At 42.3% G+C, this 22053-nt stretch overlaps 1 protein-coding gene across 4 annotated transcripts in view; it reads right to left on the bottom strand.

Annotated features, from left to right (window-relative positions):
• Positions 1 to 22053, bottom strand: part of CPEB4 (cytoplasmic polyadenylation element binding protein 4) — a 53125-nt gene that overhangs the window by 17563 nt on the left and 13509 nt on the right. For 2 of the 4 annotated variants that reach the window (XM_072146163.1, XM_072146160.1), the window contains 2 exons: positions 18477 to 18558; positions 4840 to 4863 (listed from right to left, as the gene is read on the bottom strand). In XM_072146163.1, coding sequence (XP_072002264.1) covers positions 4840 to 4863; positions 18477 to 18537 — 85 coding nt within the window. In that variant the 5' untranslated portion in view covers positions 18538 to 18558. The remainder of the gene's footprint in view (positions 1 to 4839; positions 4864 to 18476; positions 18559 to 22053) is intronic. The other 2 variants (XM_072146164.1, XM_072146162.1) reach the window with 1 other exon arrangement.

Below are 22053 nucleotides of genomic sequence, written 5' to 3' on the forward strand. Positions count from 1 at the left end.
AGATTGGTGCAGGTCTAGCACCCGGCCGTCAGTCCTGGGATCAACATAAAGAATGGGGGACAGGAAACATTAAAGTAATGCAGCCCGGATCAGCTGATTAGAGGGTCCCAATATTTGGACCACCAGCAAAATTCATTTATTCAGACCTGGACAAGGTGCACAATTGTCCACATCCCCATTTGGTAGTTAGAAACCTCATTGTTACTGCTGCGTTTCGCATCACTTGTGGTGTAAGCACAGACCTTGACCAACAACTCAGTGAAACTTCTCCATTAGACCTCCCCAAGGTCCTTCAGACCAGTCTACCTATGAAAGGTTATCAGGTCCATAATTAAAAAAGCATGAAGGCCACTCCCCTATGAAGACCACTTCTGTATTCTATTTTAGTTGTGTTCATTTTATTACAAATGTAAGTCTGTTTTTTTCTAAATGTAAAGTCCAGGAAGCCACAGCTTCCATAGAGGACAAGGCCCCATTGTCTTAACACATGAAAGCCTACTGGACACAACACTACTCAGGCCAAGCTGCAATAAAGATGCCAATTTATTATCCCTTGTTATAAACCATCAGAAGATCAGAATTTATTTAAAATGAAACAGACTTTCCACTGTTATTGGATCAGAAACATTTTGGAGCAAGTGCTATGACATCCATATATGCCCCTGCTGCTCGGCTCTACTTCAGACTCCCTGTGTATACGCTACAATATATTTGTAAGTAGGACTGGGAGCCCCCAGGTCACGTGGGAATGGCTACAGCCCATGACATCAATTCTGAATCCTGCTCCATTCCCCATATCTGTATTGGCCTACATCATAACACCCAGGTTTCCTCTGGTTTCCCCCCACACTCCAAAACATATTGCAGGTTTATTACATTGTGAGCCCCATTGAGGCCAGGGACCGATTTAGCTCTGTGTAGTGCTGCACAATCTGTAGGCACCATATAAATAAATGAATTATTATTATAACCCTATACTGCACTGGTTTTTCTCTTTTTTTCTATTCTTTTCTCTACACAGAGAAGTTGTCTACTGACCAAGCATCAGCGAAACGCGCGTCGGGGTGTAATTCACTGGCCGCCCTCCTTGGATTGCCCACGTCTCACTATGCCTTCGGGTGAGTGCATTTGATATATGCGGATTCAGTGAGGCCGGAAGGTACCTCCGGTCCTCATCTTGGCTGCTCTACTATCTGATACTTATATCCCGGTTTGCCTTACTTGTTTCTGTATCTTATTTTACGTTGGAGACTACAGATATTTATAGATTATGGGGCTTCTCTCTGTGGGGGGGGGGGGGGGGGTTTGTTCTCTGTGGTTGCCCCTTATTCCATCTGGGCCACTTGTGTCCCCTTGTACATTATACTGCATAGGTTTTGTTTATATTTGTGTATTGACACTGTAATAAAGGATATATTTCATTTTTTAGGGTTTGTTGCAGCTTCCTTTCTTCTCTTCCCCATATCTGTATTGGCCTACATCATAACAGCCAGGTTTCCTCTGGATCCTCTGGTTTCCCCCCACACTCCAAAACATATTGCAGGTTTATTAGATTGTGAGCCCCATTGAGGCCAGGGACCGATTTGGCTCTGTGTAGTGCTGTGCAATCTGTAGGCACCATATAAATAAAGGAATTATTATAATCCTGTACTGAACTGGTGGCTCTGGACACAGATAGAGAACTGTAATATTTCTTCTCTTTTTTTCTATTCTTTTCTCTATACAGAGAAGTTGTCTACTGTATTATACAGCATCATACCGACCCAAAGAAAAAAAAAGAGGAAGATTAATTTTTAGGCATCATGTGTGTATTACAGGCCACTAATAGGGGAAAGTAACCCCCAATGTCCATAGGAAATGAGGAGCCACGTTGCAGAGAGTAGGACCTGATCTATCTTTTACAACGCTAGTGCTCAGTGCATGCTAGACCTCAAGGGGGCTGTGAATTAGCTGCCGTTTTGGGGATAGCTTATGCCCCACATTTAGGGTTAGGTGAATGAGTCCTAACAGAAAACAGCCTAGTTGTTATGGGGTAAAAGAATAACTTTGCAGTAGAACTCTTTTACCAGAGACTGCTGCACTGAAACAAACTGCAATGGCCTCCCCTTTTGTAGAGGGAAATTTCCCATGTGCTTGTTGTATCTGCAGTGTGTGATTTCTCCCGCTCTTATACATCAGTTACATTGGCATCGTCTATCACGTACAATGCGCTTTATGTTAAGAAATCCAAGAATAATGGAACAGGTTTTAAATGATACAGTGACACATAATATAGATTTTACCTTATTGAACTGCCAGCCCCCTTTGGGAAGAGTAAAAATATTCTTTTTAGAATCCCCCCTTTTATGTAAAATCTCACCCGTTTACTAAACTAAAAAAAATAAATAAAATGTCATGTGAAAATGAAGAGTCAATTTTTGTCTGAGAGGAGTCACTTTTAGAGGCTGGAGTGTCACTTCAGATGCCAGTATTTTAGGCTTTATGGAATCTAAAATGGCTCTTTAAACAACATCCAGAGTTACAGTTAAAGACAGATGTAAATTGGACCTTTATCTGCAACTCATAGTTCCAAAGTGAGAGAGTGAGTGAGATTTCACAAAAAAAAAAAAAAAAAAAAAAAAAAAAAGAGGGAATTCTAGAAATGACATTTTATTCCCTAACATCATGGTTCTTCAGCAGGAGTATGAAGAGGGATCAGAGGCTGAGCGCTCTTCATACAAAATAGCGGGTTTGCAGAATAATACAGCAAACACCCACTACCAATAGGTTAATGGGAGTTAACCATTTAAATGCCACCGTCAATATTTAACCATTTAAAGGAGCTAGATTGTTGCCCATGATTCCTTCCCTATGAGTTTCTGTGAAAGCCAGGAGTCTATGCGAGATTCCCAGGCCTATCATTCAGCATGTGACGGAAAATAGTCCCCAAATCGCCACAACACAAACTGTTAGTCCCAAAATGGTAGCAATGAAAAAATCTCAACTTGCAAAAATGACACCTTAAACCGGTCCATACATAAAAGAAAATTCTGCAAAAGATTATATTTTTTTAATATCTACTAAAATATAATAAAAATATAAAGTTGGTATCTCCCCATGATCATATCCACCCAAAAAATAAAGGGAAGGTGTCATTTGGAGCAAACACTAAGAGCGGGCCCAAAAGAAAATGGTGCAAATGTGTTTTTCCAGCTTCCCATTACACGTCATGGAATATTAATTACCATTACTAGGAAGTGCAATTTTAGGAAAATAAAGTGAAAATAGATGGATTGGTAGTTGGGCTTGTTACGGGGATAAGCTGTGACTGGAAGAAGTATTGCTGTGTGTTACCACGAGTGGAGAAGCTACTTGGGGTACAGCTCTCGAGATATGGCTGCAGTGACAATGTTATCTAGAGATGTAATTCATTGCTACCATCTGCTCTACAAGGCAATACCAAGAATTTACATTGGCTTTACACAACTTCATTACTGACTACTTCAGCATATATTGTAATTAAATGATATTATGCATGAGGCTCCTGTGAAATACATGTCACAAAACCTGAAATGACACCCTTCCCACCACCCAGAGAGTTGTATCTTTACTGTTCCCTTTAAACAAAATAATGTGCTATACTATGTAGAATGGGTGCATTACCTCCCACCCCCAAATCATGAAGTTCATCAAAAGTATGGTTTGTACTATGGGATATTAAAGAATGTATTTTTAATTTTTCCAGTGGTTAAATCATTTTTGCAGCTTGTTGAAATTAATCCGTCACATTAAAATGCAGTGTAATCTGCAGCATGCAGTATGTCATGAAGTCCTATCTGCAGACAACATGTTATAGAGCAGAGGGAGATGAACAGATGTAGTGTCCTATCAGCAGGAAGCATGTTATAGAGCAGAGGGAGATGAACAGATGTACATAGTGTCCTTTTTGCAGGCAGTATATTAAAGAGCAGAGGGAGATTAACATATGTACATAGTGCCCTACCTGCAAGCAGCATGTTGTAGAGCAGAGGGAGATGAACAGATGTACATAGTGTCCTTTTTGCAGGCAGTATGTTAGAGAGCAGGAGAAGCGGAGCAGAGTAAATTTTAGAGATCTGGGAATAGATTGATTAATAAATTTGTGTTCACCACTGGACTCTTCAGCCTAGAATGGTCATATTAGTGATCGATAGCACTCAGTGTTGAGTAAAGAAATATTGTGCTTACTGGTAATAATAGGAATGTGCTATTTATCGGAACAGCAAAATTAACCTAACCCTGTAAAATGCTGGCCCTACATGACAGATTTTGGGAAGTCCTAACTATCCCAGATCCAGCGGGTCAGTCCTGGCTTTTGGACTGTCCACACAATGAGAGGGGGAGCTGTGACAAGGGGGTGGAGGGTGCAATAAGAGTGGGAACTGCATTTTTTGGTGTACTTTGTTCATGCTGCAGAGTTGTGGCGCACTGTGGGCACTACCACGGCCCTTTAGGTGGACATTTTCCCCTGTCTTGTCAGAGACCGTGCAGCAGTGACACAGAACAGGCGTAGACACTTTATACATGTACAAGCAGTTTGCAGGTTCTTTCTAGACGATTCCGGAGTTCTCCGCAGTTTTGGCGCGTGGTACACAATAAATAGTGGCTATCCTGCCATTACTGAAATCTAGCACGTAAACATTACTAATAGTCAGATTGTGTGGCTGCCAAGCTCTTTGTCAGTCAGCAAAACAGAAAGCAAAGATTGTCATCATCCTTCCAGAAAGTAGTATTTTACTAAATGACAGGCTAGTAATGTAATCTGCCGCTTATCACTGACATTAGAAACATTGCTACAAGATGGAAAAGCAGAAATATTACCTCTCCTTCGCCCATATGTCCTCGCTGCGTGTCAGAGAAAGAAAAGAACCTTTCAGATAATGTTATCAAGATGAGAAAATCGAATTACATCCTCGCTACAGTCACTTACTGGCCTCGCTGAAATGGCCGGATTTAGACATTATTGTAGCCAGCACTGGGTATTAGCACAGCAGAAAGACACAAGAATGGAGACACCCCAAATACACATGGCGAGCATTTCACAATGGGACATCTTTTATCCACAGAGACCCGTCCATTCATGAGACCTGGGGCCATAAGTCTGATCCACCTCCTCATCTCTATGGGACAGGCAGAGGTTGCCCGGCACAATGCTCGGCCATCAATGTCCGTCCCGTAAAGCTAAACGGAGAGGCCGCAGATGTGTGCAAGCTGCCCATTTCTTGGGGAACCCCTTTCCATACATTGGACATAGCTGTAGTTACTGAGAACTCTACATCTCTTGTTATAGTAACACTGTATTGTAAGAGTCAGGCATAGACATGCTAACAGTGATAAGACGGAGATGACCAGGTTCTTGGGACCCATCAATCTGGTCCAGGTGCTAGTATGAGATATCGGGCATCATCTTTCCCCTCTCTCGCTATAAGATGGACATCACATGAGGCAGAATGTAGTCACAGGGGTAGAAGAACATTCGGAATAACATACAAGTACACCATTGATCCGTAGAACAGCCCCATGGGACAGAGCTGTATAGCATACGTGTCATGTAATAATGTGCCACCCACTGCAGGATCATTGGCATTCTGCTTTCAGCGGGCTCCTCTTGGCAGCCCTCTGTCCTGTAGCCATTAGTATGCATGGCTTGTGAGGGCTGCCTTGGATTGGATTGATCTTGCAGGGTGAGATCATAACACAGGTCAGAAGTTTGGTAATGTGGCTCACCATAAAGATGTCTGACCCCTCCACCAGAAGAAAATGTGCTACCTTTTGTCAGATCTCTGTCCAATATGTGCTGCCTGGTTTTCCCACTGCTAGAGGGAGTCCCCCGTGCATCCATGCGCAGGGGCATCAAGGTTTCATTCTTAGGTCTCCACACAGAAAGGTTTTATGGACACGATACCATATAAGAATATGATATGTACATTTATGTCTAGGACAAACCTGTAGACCCCCCATCAGAAAGACAGACCTAGAAAACCAGATTTATCAATGAGATAACATGACATGAACCAGACCCACACATCAGGGCAGAAGAAAGAAGAATTCGGTGGTCCCTTGTTCGGTGCATCCCTACATCGTACCGTCTGCAGCATTCGAGTGATGGAGCTGGTGATCATGAGCGTCACTGTATGATTGTTATGGCATACTTTAAAGTGAACCTGTCAGCAGGAATGTCTTGTTCAGCTGGTGACAAGTTCCTATAGCCTAGGGCGGCCCTTCTTAAACATGCCTTTGTATTCTGAATCATTTCATTACTTTATATAAGTTTCATTCACATTACCTGGCTCCTTGCCAGCACCCAGTGGCGATTCATGGGTGAGGGAAGCTGCACCCTGTGTGTGCCCGTTCACCTCATGCAGTCTCCCTCTCCTCCACACCATCCCCCTCAATGCACATAACAGGAATAGGGGAGGGAGCTGGAAAAGTGTGGAATGGCGGAAAACGACACAGGCAGCAGCTTTCCCCAGGACTCAACATATGCTGAAGTAATGTGAATTAAGCTTATATAAAGTATTGAAATTATTCAGAATGCTGACAAAGGCATTTTTAAAATCAGTATAGCATAGGAGATAAGGACCTGTCACCAGCTAAAAGTGACATTCCTGGTGACAGGTTCACTTAATATTCTGTACCTGGTCACATTGAAAAGAACGTTTCAACAAAATCTGAAAAGTAAATAAATAAAACACTGAGGGGGGCTGCTACGGTATTATAGTGACTAGTATAGCTGCATGCAGGGATGCAATGCAATGCCCAGTGAGCTAGCTTGGCCCAATCATATCCACGTGTCCAGTGAGACGCACACGATTGGTTACCAGCACTGGGGTTTGCATATATTATATTACACAAAACACGGGTGCTTGTTGCCGAACACATGCATTTCACTAAAAAAGAATATACGATCATGCTGAGCCCTGTTCCTGGGTATTTGCATTATGTTTGTAAACGCAAAGCAAACGCCATTTGTCATCGCACCCAGACTGATCTGTGTAACATGATGTAAGACTGTGCCTACTCCTATAATTAGGATAATCATGGAGATTAATTGAATGGTTTTTGTAGCTAATCCCAGCACAGCTTTCATTTTGTATCCTGCTCTGCTATAGAGTATCAAAGACAGATTATGATCTGCTGCAACCTACTTGTGTACAGCCCATGGAAACAGAACCCAGCAGACAGGGAGTCCCATCTTATTTTGGCTTTATGTGAAGACTCCTGTCCTGTGCACCCCGTTCAGCCCATGGGATCGGCCGAAAATACTACTCATTAATGTCTGTTCTTCAGGTTCTCCATCTAACCCATTCAGGTCACGTCCAATGAACAGATTTACCTACTAGTCTTTAGGGTGGGCACACATGTAGTTTATGTGAAATTATTAAAGAGTATGAGCATTGTGCAGGGCAATATACAGTAAGCTTTGTGGACTTACCCTTCCTGTTTCTCAGAAAATGTTATATCTATATGTTATATAAGTAATGTCATTGGAGCACTGGGGGCAGAGCCATCCTTGCTGGTGCACTGGTGTTCTGTCTGTAGGAGCCATGGGTCATGTGACTCCCCAGCAGCAGGACCCCAGACATTGGCCAGGTCAGGGGCTGTGTGCTCATTACTTTATGCCCACCCCCGTCAAGAACACCATTCCCATGTCAGTGGTTGGAGGAGTGCACAAGTGTCTTTGGCGTGCCCCTCTAACCACTGATGGGTTGTAAGCTTTCTCGACATTAATGCTGAGTGAATACTTAAAACCTGATTTGAATGCAGTAAAATATAGGTAACCAATTACGGGCAGCAAGGTGGCTCACTGGTTAGCATTACAGCCTTGCAGTGCTGGGTACCTCGGTTCAAGTACCAAGATCAACATCTGCAAAGAGTTTGTATGCTCTAGGTCAGTGGTGGCGAACCTATGGCAAGGGTGCCAGAGGTGGCACTCGGAGCCCTCTCTTTGGGCACCCAGGCCATCACCCCAGCACAAAGGTCTCCATTCAGGACTCAAGACCTAAATCAAGGAGGTGTGGACTGAGCTTGATTATCATTGTAGCCCCTTCTCTGGACCTGTGATTCATCCTGTTAATGGGACTTTAAAGGGAAACTACAATAATGATACGAGTTTCTCCTTCTTTCTCTTGTATTGGTGTCCTCAGGGCGCCAATTCGTTTGAAACCTGTTACTTTAATTTGGCATTTGGCCCGTTGTGAAAAATATGTGGCTTTGCTTGTAGTTTCGGCACTCGGTCCCTAAAAGGTTCGCCATCACTGCTCTAGGTGTTTCCGTGGGTTTCCTCCCACACTCCAAAACATACTGGTAGGTTGCTTAGACTGTGAACCCCATAGGGACAGGGACTAATTTGGCGAACTGTGTAGCTCTGCATAATCTGTGTGCACTATATAAATAAAGGAATTATTATTAGGGCATTGTACAAAACATTACCAGGACAAGTACCAGAAAAGAAGAAAACATTGTGCATTGATTACTACATGAAGAAGCTGAGGTAATGCTGCCATTTATACTGTAACTATGGATATGACAGTGCACTATGCAATGAACAACTGTGTTTAATCCAACTTTACAACATGGTTGTAAATATATGTAGGGTCGACTGAATGGGGCCCTATACAGCCATATGAGCACTATATGGCGTTCAGTACCAGACAAGATTATAGCTTGCATGCCTAAATCCAACCCATCATGTTGTAGCAATGTTATAGAAGTACTTTTTATTGTGTACTTTTCTGTAACCTTGTCAAAAAATGCAGAAAGCAGGGAGCGCTTGGCCCTGCAGGCGTTATCCAGTTAGGAGGGTATGTATCCGGCCCTATAGAAAATGTACCAGCTGCCAAGTGTTATTACTGCTGGGAAGGGAGGACGAGCAGGAATTCCACCTAAAAATAAAGGAGCAGAAGCTCTGGGGAAGGGAATCCTAGTGAACACTAGGCTACTGTTTATAGGGAATAAGGAACCAAGAAAGGAGAAACTACACGGATAGAATTGTAATGTGTGTAATGAGAAGGAACTGCTATAATGTTCAAGGGTTAATGAAGGATTTGGGATTGAGAAGTAATAGAAGCAGAGACGAGAACAATCAATGAGTTTATTAATATGGAGTAATACAGAGACATTGCAGGAGTCCTCTGCCCTGTAGTAGGACAACTGCTGGGTCATGGTACAAGGTAAAGAAACTAAAACTTATCTAATGTACAAAAAGCAGAACTGGAGACCATGGATATCCTATACATCTCACACAACAGTTTTATCATGGAAGGTTACAATTCATGAGATGGTCCGACTGTTGGGACCCTTAGCCATCACAAGGAAGGTCCCCTTTTCCCAATTTTGAATAAAGCAGGGGCTTACAAGTTTACCGATACCGTACTGAACTACTATGGGACTAGGTGTTTAGGAAACACATTAACTAAACTCCACAGATGTATTGATCATGTCTGAACCACCCCAGAAGTGGAAACAGTGCTGCGTGGGGCACTAAAGAAGCTTTAAGGCTGCGTTCAGACAACCTTGCGGCCGTACATACGTCCCCGCTGATGGTAATGGCCGCACGGAACGATACAGTAGGGATAGGATACGTCCCATCTTTCCCCATAGTATGGCCCGTATGCTTTTCTATGGAGAGGGGGCCTCCTAGCACTGAACATTTGGGTAAATGCAGCCCAACACCTTTTCTCTTTGTCAGTAAGCTGCCTTCAGCCTAAGCAAACGGACCCTTAAAGAGGATCTGTCACCTATAAAAATGGCACTAGTAACTTACTAAAGTAAGCAGCTCTTAGTGCTACAACAGATGCAGCAGTGTTACACTGCTAGCGTTATCGGAAACCTCAGAGCAGTGTCTGCCAGTGTTATTAAAGTGATCCGGCATATTCATGAGGGGGCGGGGCCTGGCAGTCACCACCAGCCTATGTAGTTTGAGCGCGGTTCAGAGTTCCTATTGTCAGTGTCCACTAGCTTAATCGGAGGTTTCCAATACCGCTAGCTGCACCTGGTGCAGTTTTTACAGGTGACAGGTCCTCTTTAAAAGACACCACCACCAGGATGAAAGACTGTATACAAATGAGCCCGAGGGGTGAGCCTGGAAGCACTCAGGCTCATTTTCAAACAGTCCTTCATCCTGGTGGAAGATGCCCTTTAAGTTGGCCCAGCTCTGCAGGTTTGGAGTCCTTGCCTCATATAGACTTGCAAGCACTATGAAGCAAAATGAAAATGTCACACACATATTTACCATAGTTTTAATAATAAAAATTCTGCCTATGGCTTGTTTTTTTTCCCCTCATATGTGTGAATAGATTTTGATATAATAGATATTGCAAGTCATTTTTATTTTTTGCATGGTTGTAGAAATATCATTCACGTATATGGTATGTAGATATAAAAGCAGCAATGATTATTTTTACAACCATGTAAAAAAATTAAAATAAAAATGAATTGCAATATATTAAACCCAAAATGATACCAATAAAATCATTCACACACATATGAGGGAGAAAAAAAAAAACAAGCCATAGGCAGAAAATTGTAATTATTGAGTATCAAACTTTGTAAAGAGGTTATGAAACCATTTAGAAACTAAACGATATATTATTTATAAAAACTTTATTTTAGTAATGTGTAAATTTCCTGCAGAGACTACTATGGCGTGTACTAGCCTGGCCGGGCACTGGGGGCTAAGGCTACTCCACAGAGAATTTACACAGTAATATAGACAGCTATAGACACATTACACAGCAACTATAGAGATTATATACAGGGTGTACATACAGGTTACTGAATGGAGGCCAATTATGCGGTGCCAAAAATATCCCTTTCTACTGTATACTCAGGAGGGTTCTCTTTGAGCAACAAATTCATGCTCGTGAAAGCTTCACGTCATGCAAGAGGCCTTCACACCACATATCACAGGAAAGCTTCCGCCACATACAACACACATATCCATTTCATTCAACCAACTATTGCAGAAAAAAAAAAAAAGTCTCCCTTTGTGTAGAAAGAAGGTCAATAAAAAACTAATTAAAAAAAAAGACAGCATTCTGTTGGGAGGCAAACCAGCTGTGAACCTTGTGCCCCAAAACACCTTGTTACATCTAGGGTCACTATAAAAGACACACAACACCACCGCATGTCTAAAGCAGAGGCCAATAAGAAGCATTGGACTCATGTCTGGTGCCTGCGTGATGATCCAGGTGATGGTCAAGAGACTCGGGTAAGGCCGGCGGCACACATGGCGTTTTGAACCCGGTTTTGGGTGGTTTTTAAGCAGTCCATTAAAAAAACAGATACGTTTTCGAAAACGCATCCGTTTTTGACCCGTTTTAATTAAGATAATTTGTAAAACTGGTCAAAAACGCATGCGTTTAACTGACTGCTTAAAAACCGCCCAAAAACGGGCTCAAAGCTCCATGTGTGCCGCCGGCCTAAGTATTAACCCCTAGGGGACACAGCCTATTTTGGCCTTAAGGACGCGGTCCCATTTTTCAAATCTGACCTGTGTCACTATAAGTGGTTATAGCTTTGGAACGCTATGAGATATCCATGGGATTTTGAGATTGTTTTCTCGTGACACATTGTACTTCAAATTAGTTTAAAAATTTGGATGAAATCTTTTGCGTTTAGTTATGAAAAAAAACAAAATTTGGCAAAAATTTTGAAAAATTCTTTATTTTCAACGTTCTAAATTCTCTACTTTTGATGCAGATAGTCATAGCTCCCAAATAAATTCATAACTTACATTTCCCAAATGTCTGCTTTATGTTGGCATGGTTTTTTAAGATTCCACATATTTTACTAGAATGTTATGAGGCTCAGAATTTGGGTGCCATTTTTCACATTTTTTGTAAAATCACCAAAACCCGTACTTAGATGGACCTGATCAACTTCTAATTGACACTGAGAGGCCTAAATAATAGCAAGACTCGTAAATTACCCCATTGTGGAAACTACACCCCTCAACGTATGAAAAACTACTTTTAAGAAGTTTGTTAACCCTTTACGTGTTTTATAGGGGTTAAAACAAAATGGAGGTGCAGTCTGCAAATTGTAATATTTTTTCACAATACACTCATTTTGGGTGGAAAATTAAACATTTAAAATGGATTAAATTAAAAAAGGCTCCACAAAGTTTGTTACCCAATCTCTCCCGAGTACACGGATACTCTATATGTGGTGGTAACTTCTGTATGGGCGCACGGCCGGGCATAGAAGGGAAGGAGGCGCCATCCAAATCAGATTTGCTATGTCACATTGTACAGGCTATAATTTTTTTCTTTTTTTTAATGTGGACCTATAGGGGCTTATTTCTTTTGCCACATGAGATGCACTTTTCTGGTATGTAATTTTGGGGCATCTACAGCTAATTGGTGAGATTTAAATAACTCTTTGTTGGTGGAGGAAATGAAAATCATCAATTTTTAGGAAAATTTTTATGTGTTTTTTATTTGGCCGTTAACCATACCATAAAAATAGTATATTATTTTTATTCTATGGGTCGCCACGATTATGAAAATACTTCATTTATATATATTTTTTATTTTTTACCATTTTTACTGAATAAAAAGTAATTTGGCAAAATTGTTGTTAATTTTAGCATCACCGTCTTTCATATGTATAACTTTTTTATTTTTCACCTCACAAATCTGTTTAAGGGCTTATTTTTTGCAAGAATGATAGCTCTTTTTAGTGGTTTTATTTTAGATTGCGTAACTTTTTAAAATCACTTTTTTTAGAGCATTTTTAAAGGGCATTAATAAAAAATCATCTTTTTCAGAGAGAGTTTTTTTAGGTTGTTTTTTACGGGGTTCACTTTGCGGATCTAATAACAATTCTGTTTTATTATACAGATTGTTACGGACGCAGGGATACCAAATATGTGGGGGTTTCGTGTATTTTATTCAATTGTACTGAATAAAAACTAATTTGGAGAAAATCTTATTCATTTTAGCATCACCATCTTTTTATATGCATAACTTTTTTATTTTTTGGCAGATAAATCTAGTTAGGGGCTTATTTTTTGCGAGAACAGTTGTTCTTTTTAGTGGGCTTATTTTAGAGTGCATAAAATTTTTAAAATCACTTTTTAGAGCATTTTTTATAGGGTATTAATTAAAAATTATCTTTTTTCTGAACGTTTTTTGCGTTTTTTTCCTCCGGCGTTTACCGTGCGGGTCCAGTAACAATTCTGTTTTATTATGCAGATTGCTACGGACGCGGCAATACCAAATATGCAGGTTTTTTTTGTGTTTTTATGTTTTTTTATACTTTATTAAGTTTTTTATGGGAAAGTGACATTTTAGGGGCTTATATTTTATGTATTTATTTTTTATTTATTATAATGTGTAGTGTTAACTGTTTTTGCATTTTTTTTTACTTTTACATACTTGAACTTAAACCAGTGATGCTCTGATCACTGGTTTAAGTCCAATACACTGCTCTACAATACTATTTTATTGTAGAGCAGTGTAAACTGTCTGAGCAAGCTTGCGCATGCTCAGACAGTTTGCAGTCAGACCCGGAAGGGGTCTGGCTGCCATGGAGACCGGGCAGCTCCGGGGCACATGCCAGTCCTCGGAGCTGCCCGGAAGAGGATCGGATCCCCCGGTAAGCGGCACGGGGGATCCGATCCACAGCAGGAACACCCTTACACGCCGCGGTCATGCTTGACCGCGGCGTGTAAGGGGTTAACACCCGCGATCGGAGCCGGCTCCGATCGCGGGTGTTACAGCGCGGTGTCAGCTGTGATAGACAGCTGACAGCCGCTGCTTCTGGTACCGGCTCCGTTCGTGAGCCGGTCCCAGAAGCTAGACGTTATACTACGTCCCGGTGCGCTAAGCATCTAGCCCCGGGGACGTAGTATAACGTCGTGGTGCGCCTAGGGGTTAAAGGTTTTTTTTTTTTTACTTGCCAGAGGAAAAAATAAAAAATGATTTGGGACACTGTGGGTGGTTTAGGGTCCACAAAGCGCCCCGACAGTGGTCGTTCCGCTGCAAACACTGCGTTTGTTTAGTCTCAAGGAAGCAAAGGCTGAGGCTGCAGTCAGACGTTGTGTTATGTTTGTGTTGAACGCATGTGTTTTCAAACAGCGGAAGAGGAGATTGGGCCAATTACATTGCTGTCAACATTGCGCTTGTTAATGCTTTGTTAACACTTTCGTTTTGTAAACACAACGGTGACAATGTAATTAGGCAAATCTATTCTTCAGCAGTTTAAAAACACATGCATGTCCAATTTCTGCAACCCCCACTACTGGCATCCCCACTGAGTTTTTAAGTAGGGGGTTCAGTGCAGGAATGGATGGGGCAGCTGTACACATAGCGGACCTTCACTCCCCTCCAAAAAAAAACACGATGCTTCCTTTCTCAAGATCAGCAAGGGTTCAGGAATTGGTCACTTACAGGCATAAAATGTCATAAAAATGTTTTGACAGAATCACAACTTCACGGATGAGCACCTACACATTAAAGAGGCTGGCCTGGGCTAAATATAGTTATCCTATGTGCAGGCCTCTCACTATTATTGCCCAAATATATACTGATATCATATCCACCGATTAGGCCATCAACATACATCCCCAGCAAATCCCCTTAAGTTATGGACTTATTTAAAGGGGTTGTCTGACTATGTTTACAGGGGCACAACACCTCAGCTCCGGCCCTGTCTCCTGTCCAAGTGCTGTATCAGGGTGCAGAAAGCTCTTCAAGGCCAGAACTGGTTGGAGCTGTAAGACTGCCAAGTCTAGAGAAAGTGGTGAATCAATTCCTCACAATTTTCTAGATCTTGGTTTGTTGTCATTCTATAGAAAGCTGTTCTGCCCCTGTTCATGTGATGTCTCACAGGTGCACAAGGCGTTATATCACATACAGTAATCAGAGCTGTGCTCCTGTGTGACATCACATGACCAATGACAGATTTCTATCCAATGGAAGTAATCATAGAATCTTTCTATAGAATGACAGCAAGCAGAGATCTAGAAAACTGAGGAATTGATACAGAAAATATAGTGTAACAAGATTGATTTGGAAAGGTCCTTCCCGAAAATCCTCTACCGCCAGGGAAGGGATCTCGTTAGTAATCCTTTTCTGATGTGTCTTATAAGCTACAATTCAGTACAAGCAGGCCGCGGGGGGCAGACCCTACCATTATGGGAAGTGTAAAATGTGCACCCACCATTGGTCGATCATTATACTCGCTGTGCTGCTCCACAATCGGACTGTTGGGAACAATATACTGTGGTGTAAGGTCTTGTGGAATACAATTACAGGCGGTCCCCTACTTAAGGACACCCGACCCTTTTTCACCCCTATGACCTCTGGTGAAGCTCTCTGGCTGGTGCCACACGCACCGCTTTGTCTGCGTTTGAAACCGCAGGCAGAACTGCACCCACTGGGGTATGCCGCGTCCCGATCGCATCGGCGTTTCTATGGAAACGCCTGCGATCGGGAACGAGCCGCCGGTGTTTTGCATTAAATTAACACAAAACACCGGCGGCTCATTCCCGATCGCAGAAACGCCAATGCACCAGCCTCTGGATGCTTTACTATAGTCCTAGATTGCAATGATCAGCTGTGAGGGGTCTAATGAAGATTTATTGATAGTCCTTAGACCAATTACAGCAAAAAAAAAAAAAAAAAAAAAAATGATAAAATATACAGTTTCGACTTGCATACAAATTCAACTTGAGAACAAACCTACGGACCCTATATTGTATGTAACCTGGGGACTGCCTGTATTATGTGTACATAACAAAGGCTTTATGGTGCTGATGGTGAGGTATAAAAGCAGCAATTACAAAAAGGTGTTAAATGTATACGTCCCCCCCTCCCCACACGATCTGCCGGCATGCATATAGTACGTTTATTGAGCGGGGATAATGTGACATTTTCCAGCACCTTGTCGGCTTTGTCTGTCTGCAGTCTCCTCCGCTATTCCCATAGTAACACTTCTAGGCCATGAGGCGCGGTATAATGGTGCGCTCTACTACAGCGCCAATCATCTGCTTCATTCTCATTCCTCCACAGGACTATTGTCTCTGATGTGAAGATGAAAGACACCCGAGACGCACACATAGGCCCTTCCACAGGCAGGTCTTGTGGGGAGGTAAACACGGGGGTTAACAATTCACTGTGGGAATGGTCAGGTGTAAACATATGTGTGCCCTATGTATTTATGGGTCAGCGCTTTTCACCTTGTGTCATCTGGCAATATATTTGCAGCCTACTAAACAAATCTCACGTCTAGTTTGGTCCAGATCATCCAGCATCATCCATGGCTCCTGTAATCCTGCTCTGTGGCACAAAGCCAATTCACAAATCCCGAACCGTGCAGAGTCCAGTTTCACAGACCAACCACAGTGCTGGAGAAGGGAGTCTGTGCATCATAGTGATGGATCATGATTAGTGTTTGGCACTTCTGATTTGCGAATAAGGGATTCCTTGCATCAGGATGCATGGAGCGATGCATGAAACAGGACACTGAAAAGCCATATGGAACTGCCTAAGTGTCAGGAGGGTGCGGACACACATACCGCTAGCAAGTTTACAAACACAGCGCCAGTGTACGGGCGCACGCCTTGGCCTGATCGCATATGCGTTTCTATGGAGACGCATACGATTGGTAACCAGTTCCCAGTGTTTTGCATTAAAAACAATGCACCAAACCAGTTTCTGGTTACAATCCCTTGCGTTTTCGTAGAAAGGCCCGTCCCCCCTACGCTGGAGCTGCGAAAACCTTCATAAACCCACTGAACACTGTAGCCATGTGTTTATGCAGCAATGTCTGTCCATATCCCCCCCCATTTTTTTTGTTCTTATCCTACAGACCACCTGACCACTACAGCCACTCACAGGGCTCAATGGTGACCCCAGCTCATCAGAAACTGGGCTGTACAAGGACAGTCATAGGTGGTTTTGTGTCCCCAATAGCCCTGACAGGTCTGCGTTCATTTGGCTTTATGCTAAATGCCGACCATGAAAGGTTCTGTAAGGCATTTTAATTGCATTTCTGCGTGCATCGGTCAACACACATCCCAAAATACACCTGCCTTTAAGGATGCATTTCAAATTAGCTTTAAATCACTTTAAAACGCATTAAAAACGTATCCAAAATAGGAACCTATTTGAAGGAACATTTGAAGGCCCAGGTAAGTAGTAAAATAAAAAGCTACTCTAACTTTTGTTTCACACTAGTCGTTCCCATTTACTGTTTGTACTGTGATCACTTCCACTGAGGCTGCATTTACATACAAACATCTGAGGAGAGGAGATCTACATTGCTGTAAACATTTGCGGTAACAGAATGCAAGTGTTAACAGCAATGTAAAAAGACAAACCTCCGCAGTTGTTGTATTGCGATTCAAAATGCGATGTAAACGGCACGTGTGCACGCAGCCTTACAGAGAGAATCCATGTAAAATATAGTTTATTAGAATTACTAAAAACCTGAGTCAAAATACAGACTTTCAAGATTGTCGATTTCTAGGGATCCTTTTTTAATATCCGCTTGCTAGAAGCTGGGGGTACGTTTGGACTTGAGGTTGTAAAGAATTGTAATACAGTGGATAGAGGAGCCCTTGGTCAGGAGAGATGGCTTATATGTACTATACTATGCATTTGTCGCTTCTTCCTTATAACTGCTGCTCCAAAATAATATGTATCCATGCAAAATCTACAAAACATGCTTGGCGTGTAGTGTAGATATAGAAGTGGGAATGTAGAAGTAGTGGACTCTTACACGGGTGCCCGCTAGGGATTCAGACACCATTACATTTGGTACATGGTAGTTTGGGGCAATGACACAGATTATGCCCTGGTGTCGAGGAGGTTCAGCTAAGTGTTTAAGGAAATCTACCATCAAAACCAAAAATGATAAACCAGGGACACTTACTCATAGATCCAGGAACCGTGACTGTAGTAATCTTCTTATACTTGTTATCTATGGCTACCTTATGAAGCTTTTCAGACAGCTCTTCCTGCTCACTGCACAAGTGCTGAGAGAGCAGAGGGAAACAGTGTAACAGTCTGTAAAGCTAGCCCACTAGGGTAGCTCCCTCAGGCTCATTAGCATAATTATAAAAGTTGCTTTTAGAAGAAAGAAGCTATGGATAACAAATAAGATAAAAACAGTCAGTGTCTGGATCTATGAGCAATTGTCCCTGGTTTAACACAAATTTAGACGGTAGATTTCGTTTAAAGCTCCAATTCCTACCAGTCACTCATCTGAAGAAATATTCAAGCAACATCTTACAAAAATGCAGATAACAATACAAATGGTGGCGCACCCACCAGAAGCGAGACTGAAAGGGGGCAAACACTAAAGATGGAGAAATGAGAGGGCAGAACATGAGAGCCCAGTCAGTAATGCCAGTCAAATCCCCCGAATGTCCACATGCCACATATAAGCTGCTTAACCCTAGAAGAGAAGCAAATTGCATGGAAAGAGGGGGAAAATGCAGAATTTACCTTTCAGTGAATCATTTTCTGCTCTCATGATGTCGATCAGGGAGCTTTCCAGTGAATGCATGTCAAATGTTCTGGTGCGATCCTGCAAAAAGGTCACAGAATATTTAGAAGGAAACCGGAGACGGACAGAACTCCAACAATACACAGGCAGAGTGATGCATCACACATTGGAAGAGACAAACAAGACACTGGTCCTGCAGCATAAAGGGAACCTACTATGAGAACTCTACTATCATAGGTAGATCTGATGGTAGATTCCTCCCCCCTGCCTCTACCCTAATCTGTAATAATAATACTGGAACCTAACTTGTTAATAAAATTAAGTATTTAACATATAAATTAAATGCAGAGGCTACTGGGGCGTGTTATACTAGCCTGGCCGGGCACTGGGAGAGAAGGCTAGTACACACCCCAGAAGCCTCTGCAGGTAATTAACATATTACTAAAATAAAGGTTTTTAGTTCTAGGATTATTACATTACAGATTAGGGCAGAGGCAGGCAGGTTATCTTTAAGGGTGGCCAAGTCTGGCTACATGATCCCTTTAAGGTTCCGGAGAACTTTATACTACCTGGATAACAATGTGTAATATTTTACATGTAGACGCAGGTTTAGAGGAGATGTAGAACGGTCATTGTGTTTAGGACTATTATGACAGCCCCTCCAATCTCTTACTGTTTTTACGGCTGCTAGGAGACAATTTGATGCCTTCTCTTCATACAAGGAACCATTGTCTTACTAGATATGTATAGAGGAACTACAGATAGAGCCAGCTATAAACAAAGTCACGTGAAAAAAAAAAAAAGCTTCCTAAAAACTAACTTAGCAATTAGAACTTGTGTATGATTCCTGACAAGGCCGAGCCCTAAACTCTTCTATCCATTCACACGTAGCCTTGTACTAGTTACATAAAATAACAAGCTTTCAGCTGGCCAGCAGATGCCTGAACATTCAAGATTTGTGCCCAAACCCAAAAGCCCAAAAAAGTACTGTAGCTTGTAAGCATCATATACATATTTACTGTAACAACTGTATGGTCTTTTCAGATCCAAAGAAGCCAATACCAATAGAAAACCAATACGACTGCACTTCCCTACTGTAAGAATTGTGGCCCCAACAAAACAATTGTCTAATAGACTGCAGAATAGTGTTACAGGCTATCCACTGCTGTCCTATACACCTGGAGAACCCACATGACGTGGTGAGGACTGTGCATGGCACTGAGGAGTGACCCTACAAACTTCATCTTATTTTTATCAGTTTTGCTCCATCGCTCCACTGTCCTGTTCCTACAGGTCATTCATTAAAGAAATTCTCCAGAATTTCATTTTTTCTGGGAGCAGTTCGGTCCTACCTCTTCTCCGGCTACAGGGGTTGGCCTCTTCATCTTTTCTATGATTAAATGTTGGGGGCCAGGATGATAATTTAATTACAATATACATCTATTAGGTTGTATTTGTCATGTTTTGGCTCTACATAGTGAGGATACTTGTACTTACAATAGTGGGCTAGGACGTATCCTCCTGAATAGGAGTGACCATCGGCACCAGGCTGTGATTGGCTGACGCTGATGTCCAGGGTGTTTTCCCCTTATATGGACAGCGAAATCACTGGGGCTTCCCAGAGCGCATGCTCAGCGGAGACCAGGGACAGATGCACCACGTTGTATCCAAACCCCCATACATCGCTCAGCAGCAGGATGGATCTACATAGCTAGCTGCCCCTATCCACAGTATATGGTGTATACTATGCGGATGCTTCAGTCTGCCAGTATACGCTCAGCATATATGTTGGTAGCTTGCCTTGAGTATAAACAAAAAAATAAAGATGTGAATGTAGCCTTAGATGTTTCTACAGCGCCCTGGTTCATAAAATATCTTCTCATTAGCTGCCATTCCTATCCGTGGAGGGTCAGTTATGGCAGTGTCATGACCAGTCTGTGCATGCTCTCAGGGACCCCCATTGTAAGGATAGGTTAGGAATCCAAAAACGAGGTGTGAACATAGCCTAGTTTCCAGTACATGGGAGTGCCAGTAATCGCAACGGGAATATGCTCTATTATCTCAATGCTAAATGTGACAATGTGCTGCCTAACTAAGCTTGCCCCAAATCTACATTACAGCCGCATTAATCTTTGGTATAGCAGTACCATCTCCTATGAGACATTGTCCTACATACAGGCGTGTTACCACAGAAATCAATGATTGCTTGCAGCGGTGACCTGCCCTTAAATCCTCAAATCACATCACACCACCACCACAAGGGGGCAGCAGAAGGTGCTGCGCGGTACAGGTATGGTCTTCTCAGGGGATGCTCTGCTTTTATTTATACTGTCCCAATGCTGCAGAAGAGCAGCAGTCAACACGATATGGTCAACCCCTTTAAGAAACATCTGTGGGATTCTCCCAGACCATGCAGCAGAGTGTCATCCATCAGTCGAGAAGTGACTGACAGAACAGTTCTCTGCCATTTCCTGACATGTAGGGAAAACAGGAAGTAAGGAGAAGTATGAAGAGACGGCACATCACAATATGTGAGGGAGGGGGAAGGTTATAGGTCACAAATGCCTCGAGATTTCGCCTGGAACTGATTGCAGTTTCAGCCACAGGTTTTGGTGCTGCTTTTGTGCCATTCTCCGACAAATAAACCACCTTGAAAACTGCAACTACAAACGGCTATGCTGCAGGTTTTTTTTTTTAAGTGACAGATGCAGGGGATTTATGTCAAAAAAATTCCAAAAATCTGCAAGTAATCCAGATCATGTGCATTTACCCTCAAATGCTGACACAGGATTGTGAAGAGGAGGAGGGGGAGGTGTCATACAGAGATCTCTATACATATTCCTGACAATGTGGGAGCAAAGGAGACAAAGTTGTCAGGAATATGTATAGAAATCGCTGTAGGATGTAGAAATCTCTGTATGATGCTTTATTAAGCAACAAAAAAGAGTTTTGCTTTTATTTTTGTATTTGAAAAACTGACACAGATTTATAGGAATTGTATCTTCATGCAGGATAGGAGTAACGGTTTGGAACAGCGGTGGACAACCAGTTTACGGGGAACTTGTTTATTTGAAGCAATTGACAAACATTTAGAACGGACAAGGAACAGGTTGCACAAGAAACATCTTCCTGGCCAGATTTTCCTGTTGCTTATCTCTCGCAGACACTGATGGGAAAGGCTACCAGGCACTTAGCTCGAGACAAGCCTCCCACACTTGAGGTGAAGTCTTATTTCTGACCACCAAAAAATTAAAAAAAACACTCCATAATTGGAGAACAGAACATGCACAGGACTAAGGACCACAATAGGAATATGGCTTCATGAAAGATGGATGGCAAACATCAGGGTCTTCTTCTCCATACGTTACAGTGTCCTGTATACAGCAGCAGCCCTGATGAATACATAAAAGTGCATGTATATGTAGCCACCTAGACGTTAGATCTCGGAAATTCACCTCCTACTTTACAATCTACAGGAGGCCATGCGAGTTCCTCATCTGACAGGCTTTCACATGAGCCACGGCTCAATATCCCTCTACTGCAACGTATTCGCCTCCTCCTCCCCCGGAACAGTTC

This window comes from Engystomops pustulosus, chromosome 4 (assembly GCF_040894005.1).
Source record: "Engystomops pustulosus chromosome 4, aEngPut4.maternal, whole genome shotgun sequence".
NCBI lineage: Eukaryota > Metazoa > Chordata > Amphibia > Anura > Leptodactylidae > Engystomops > Engystomops pustulosus.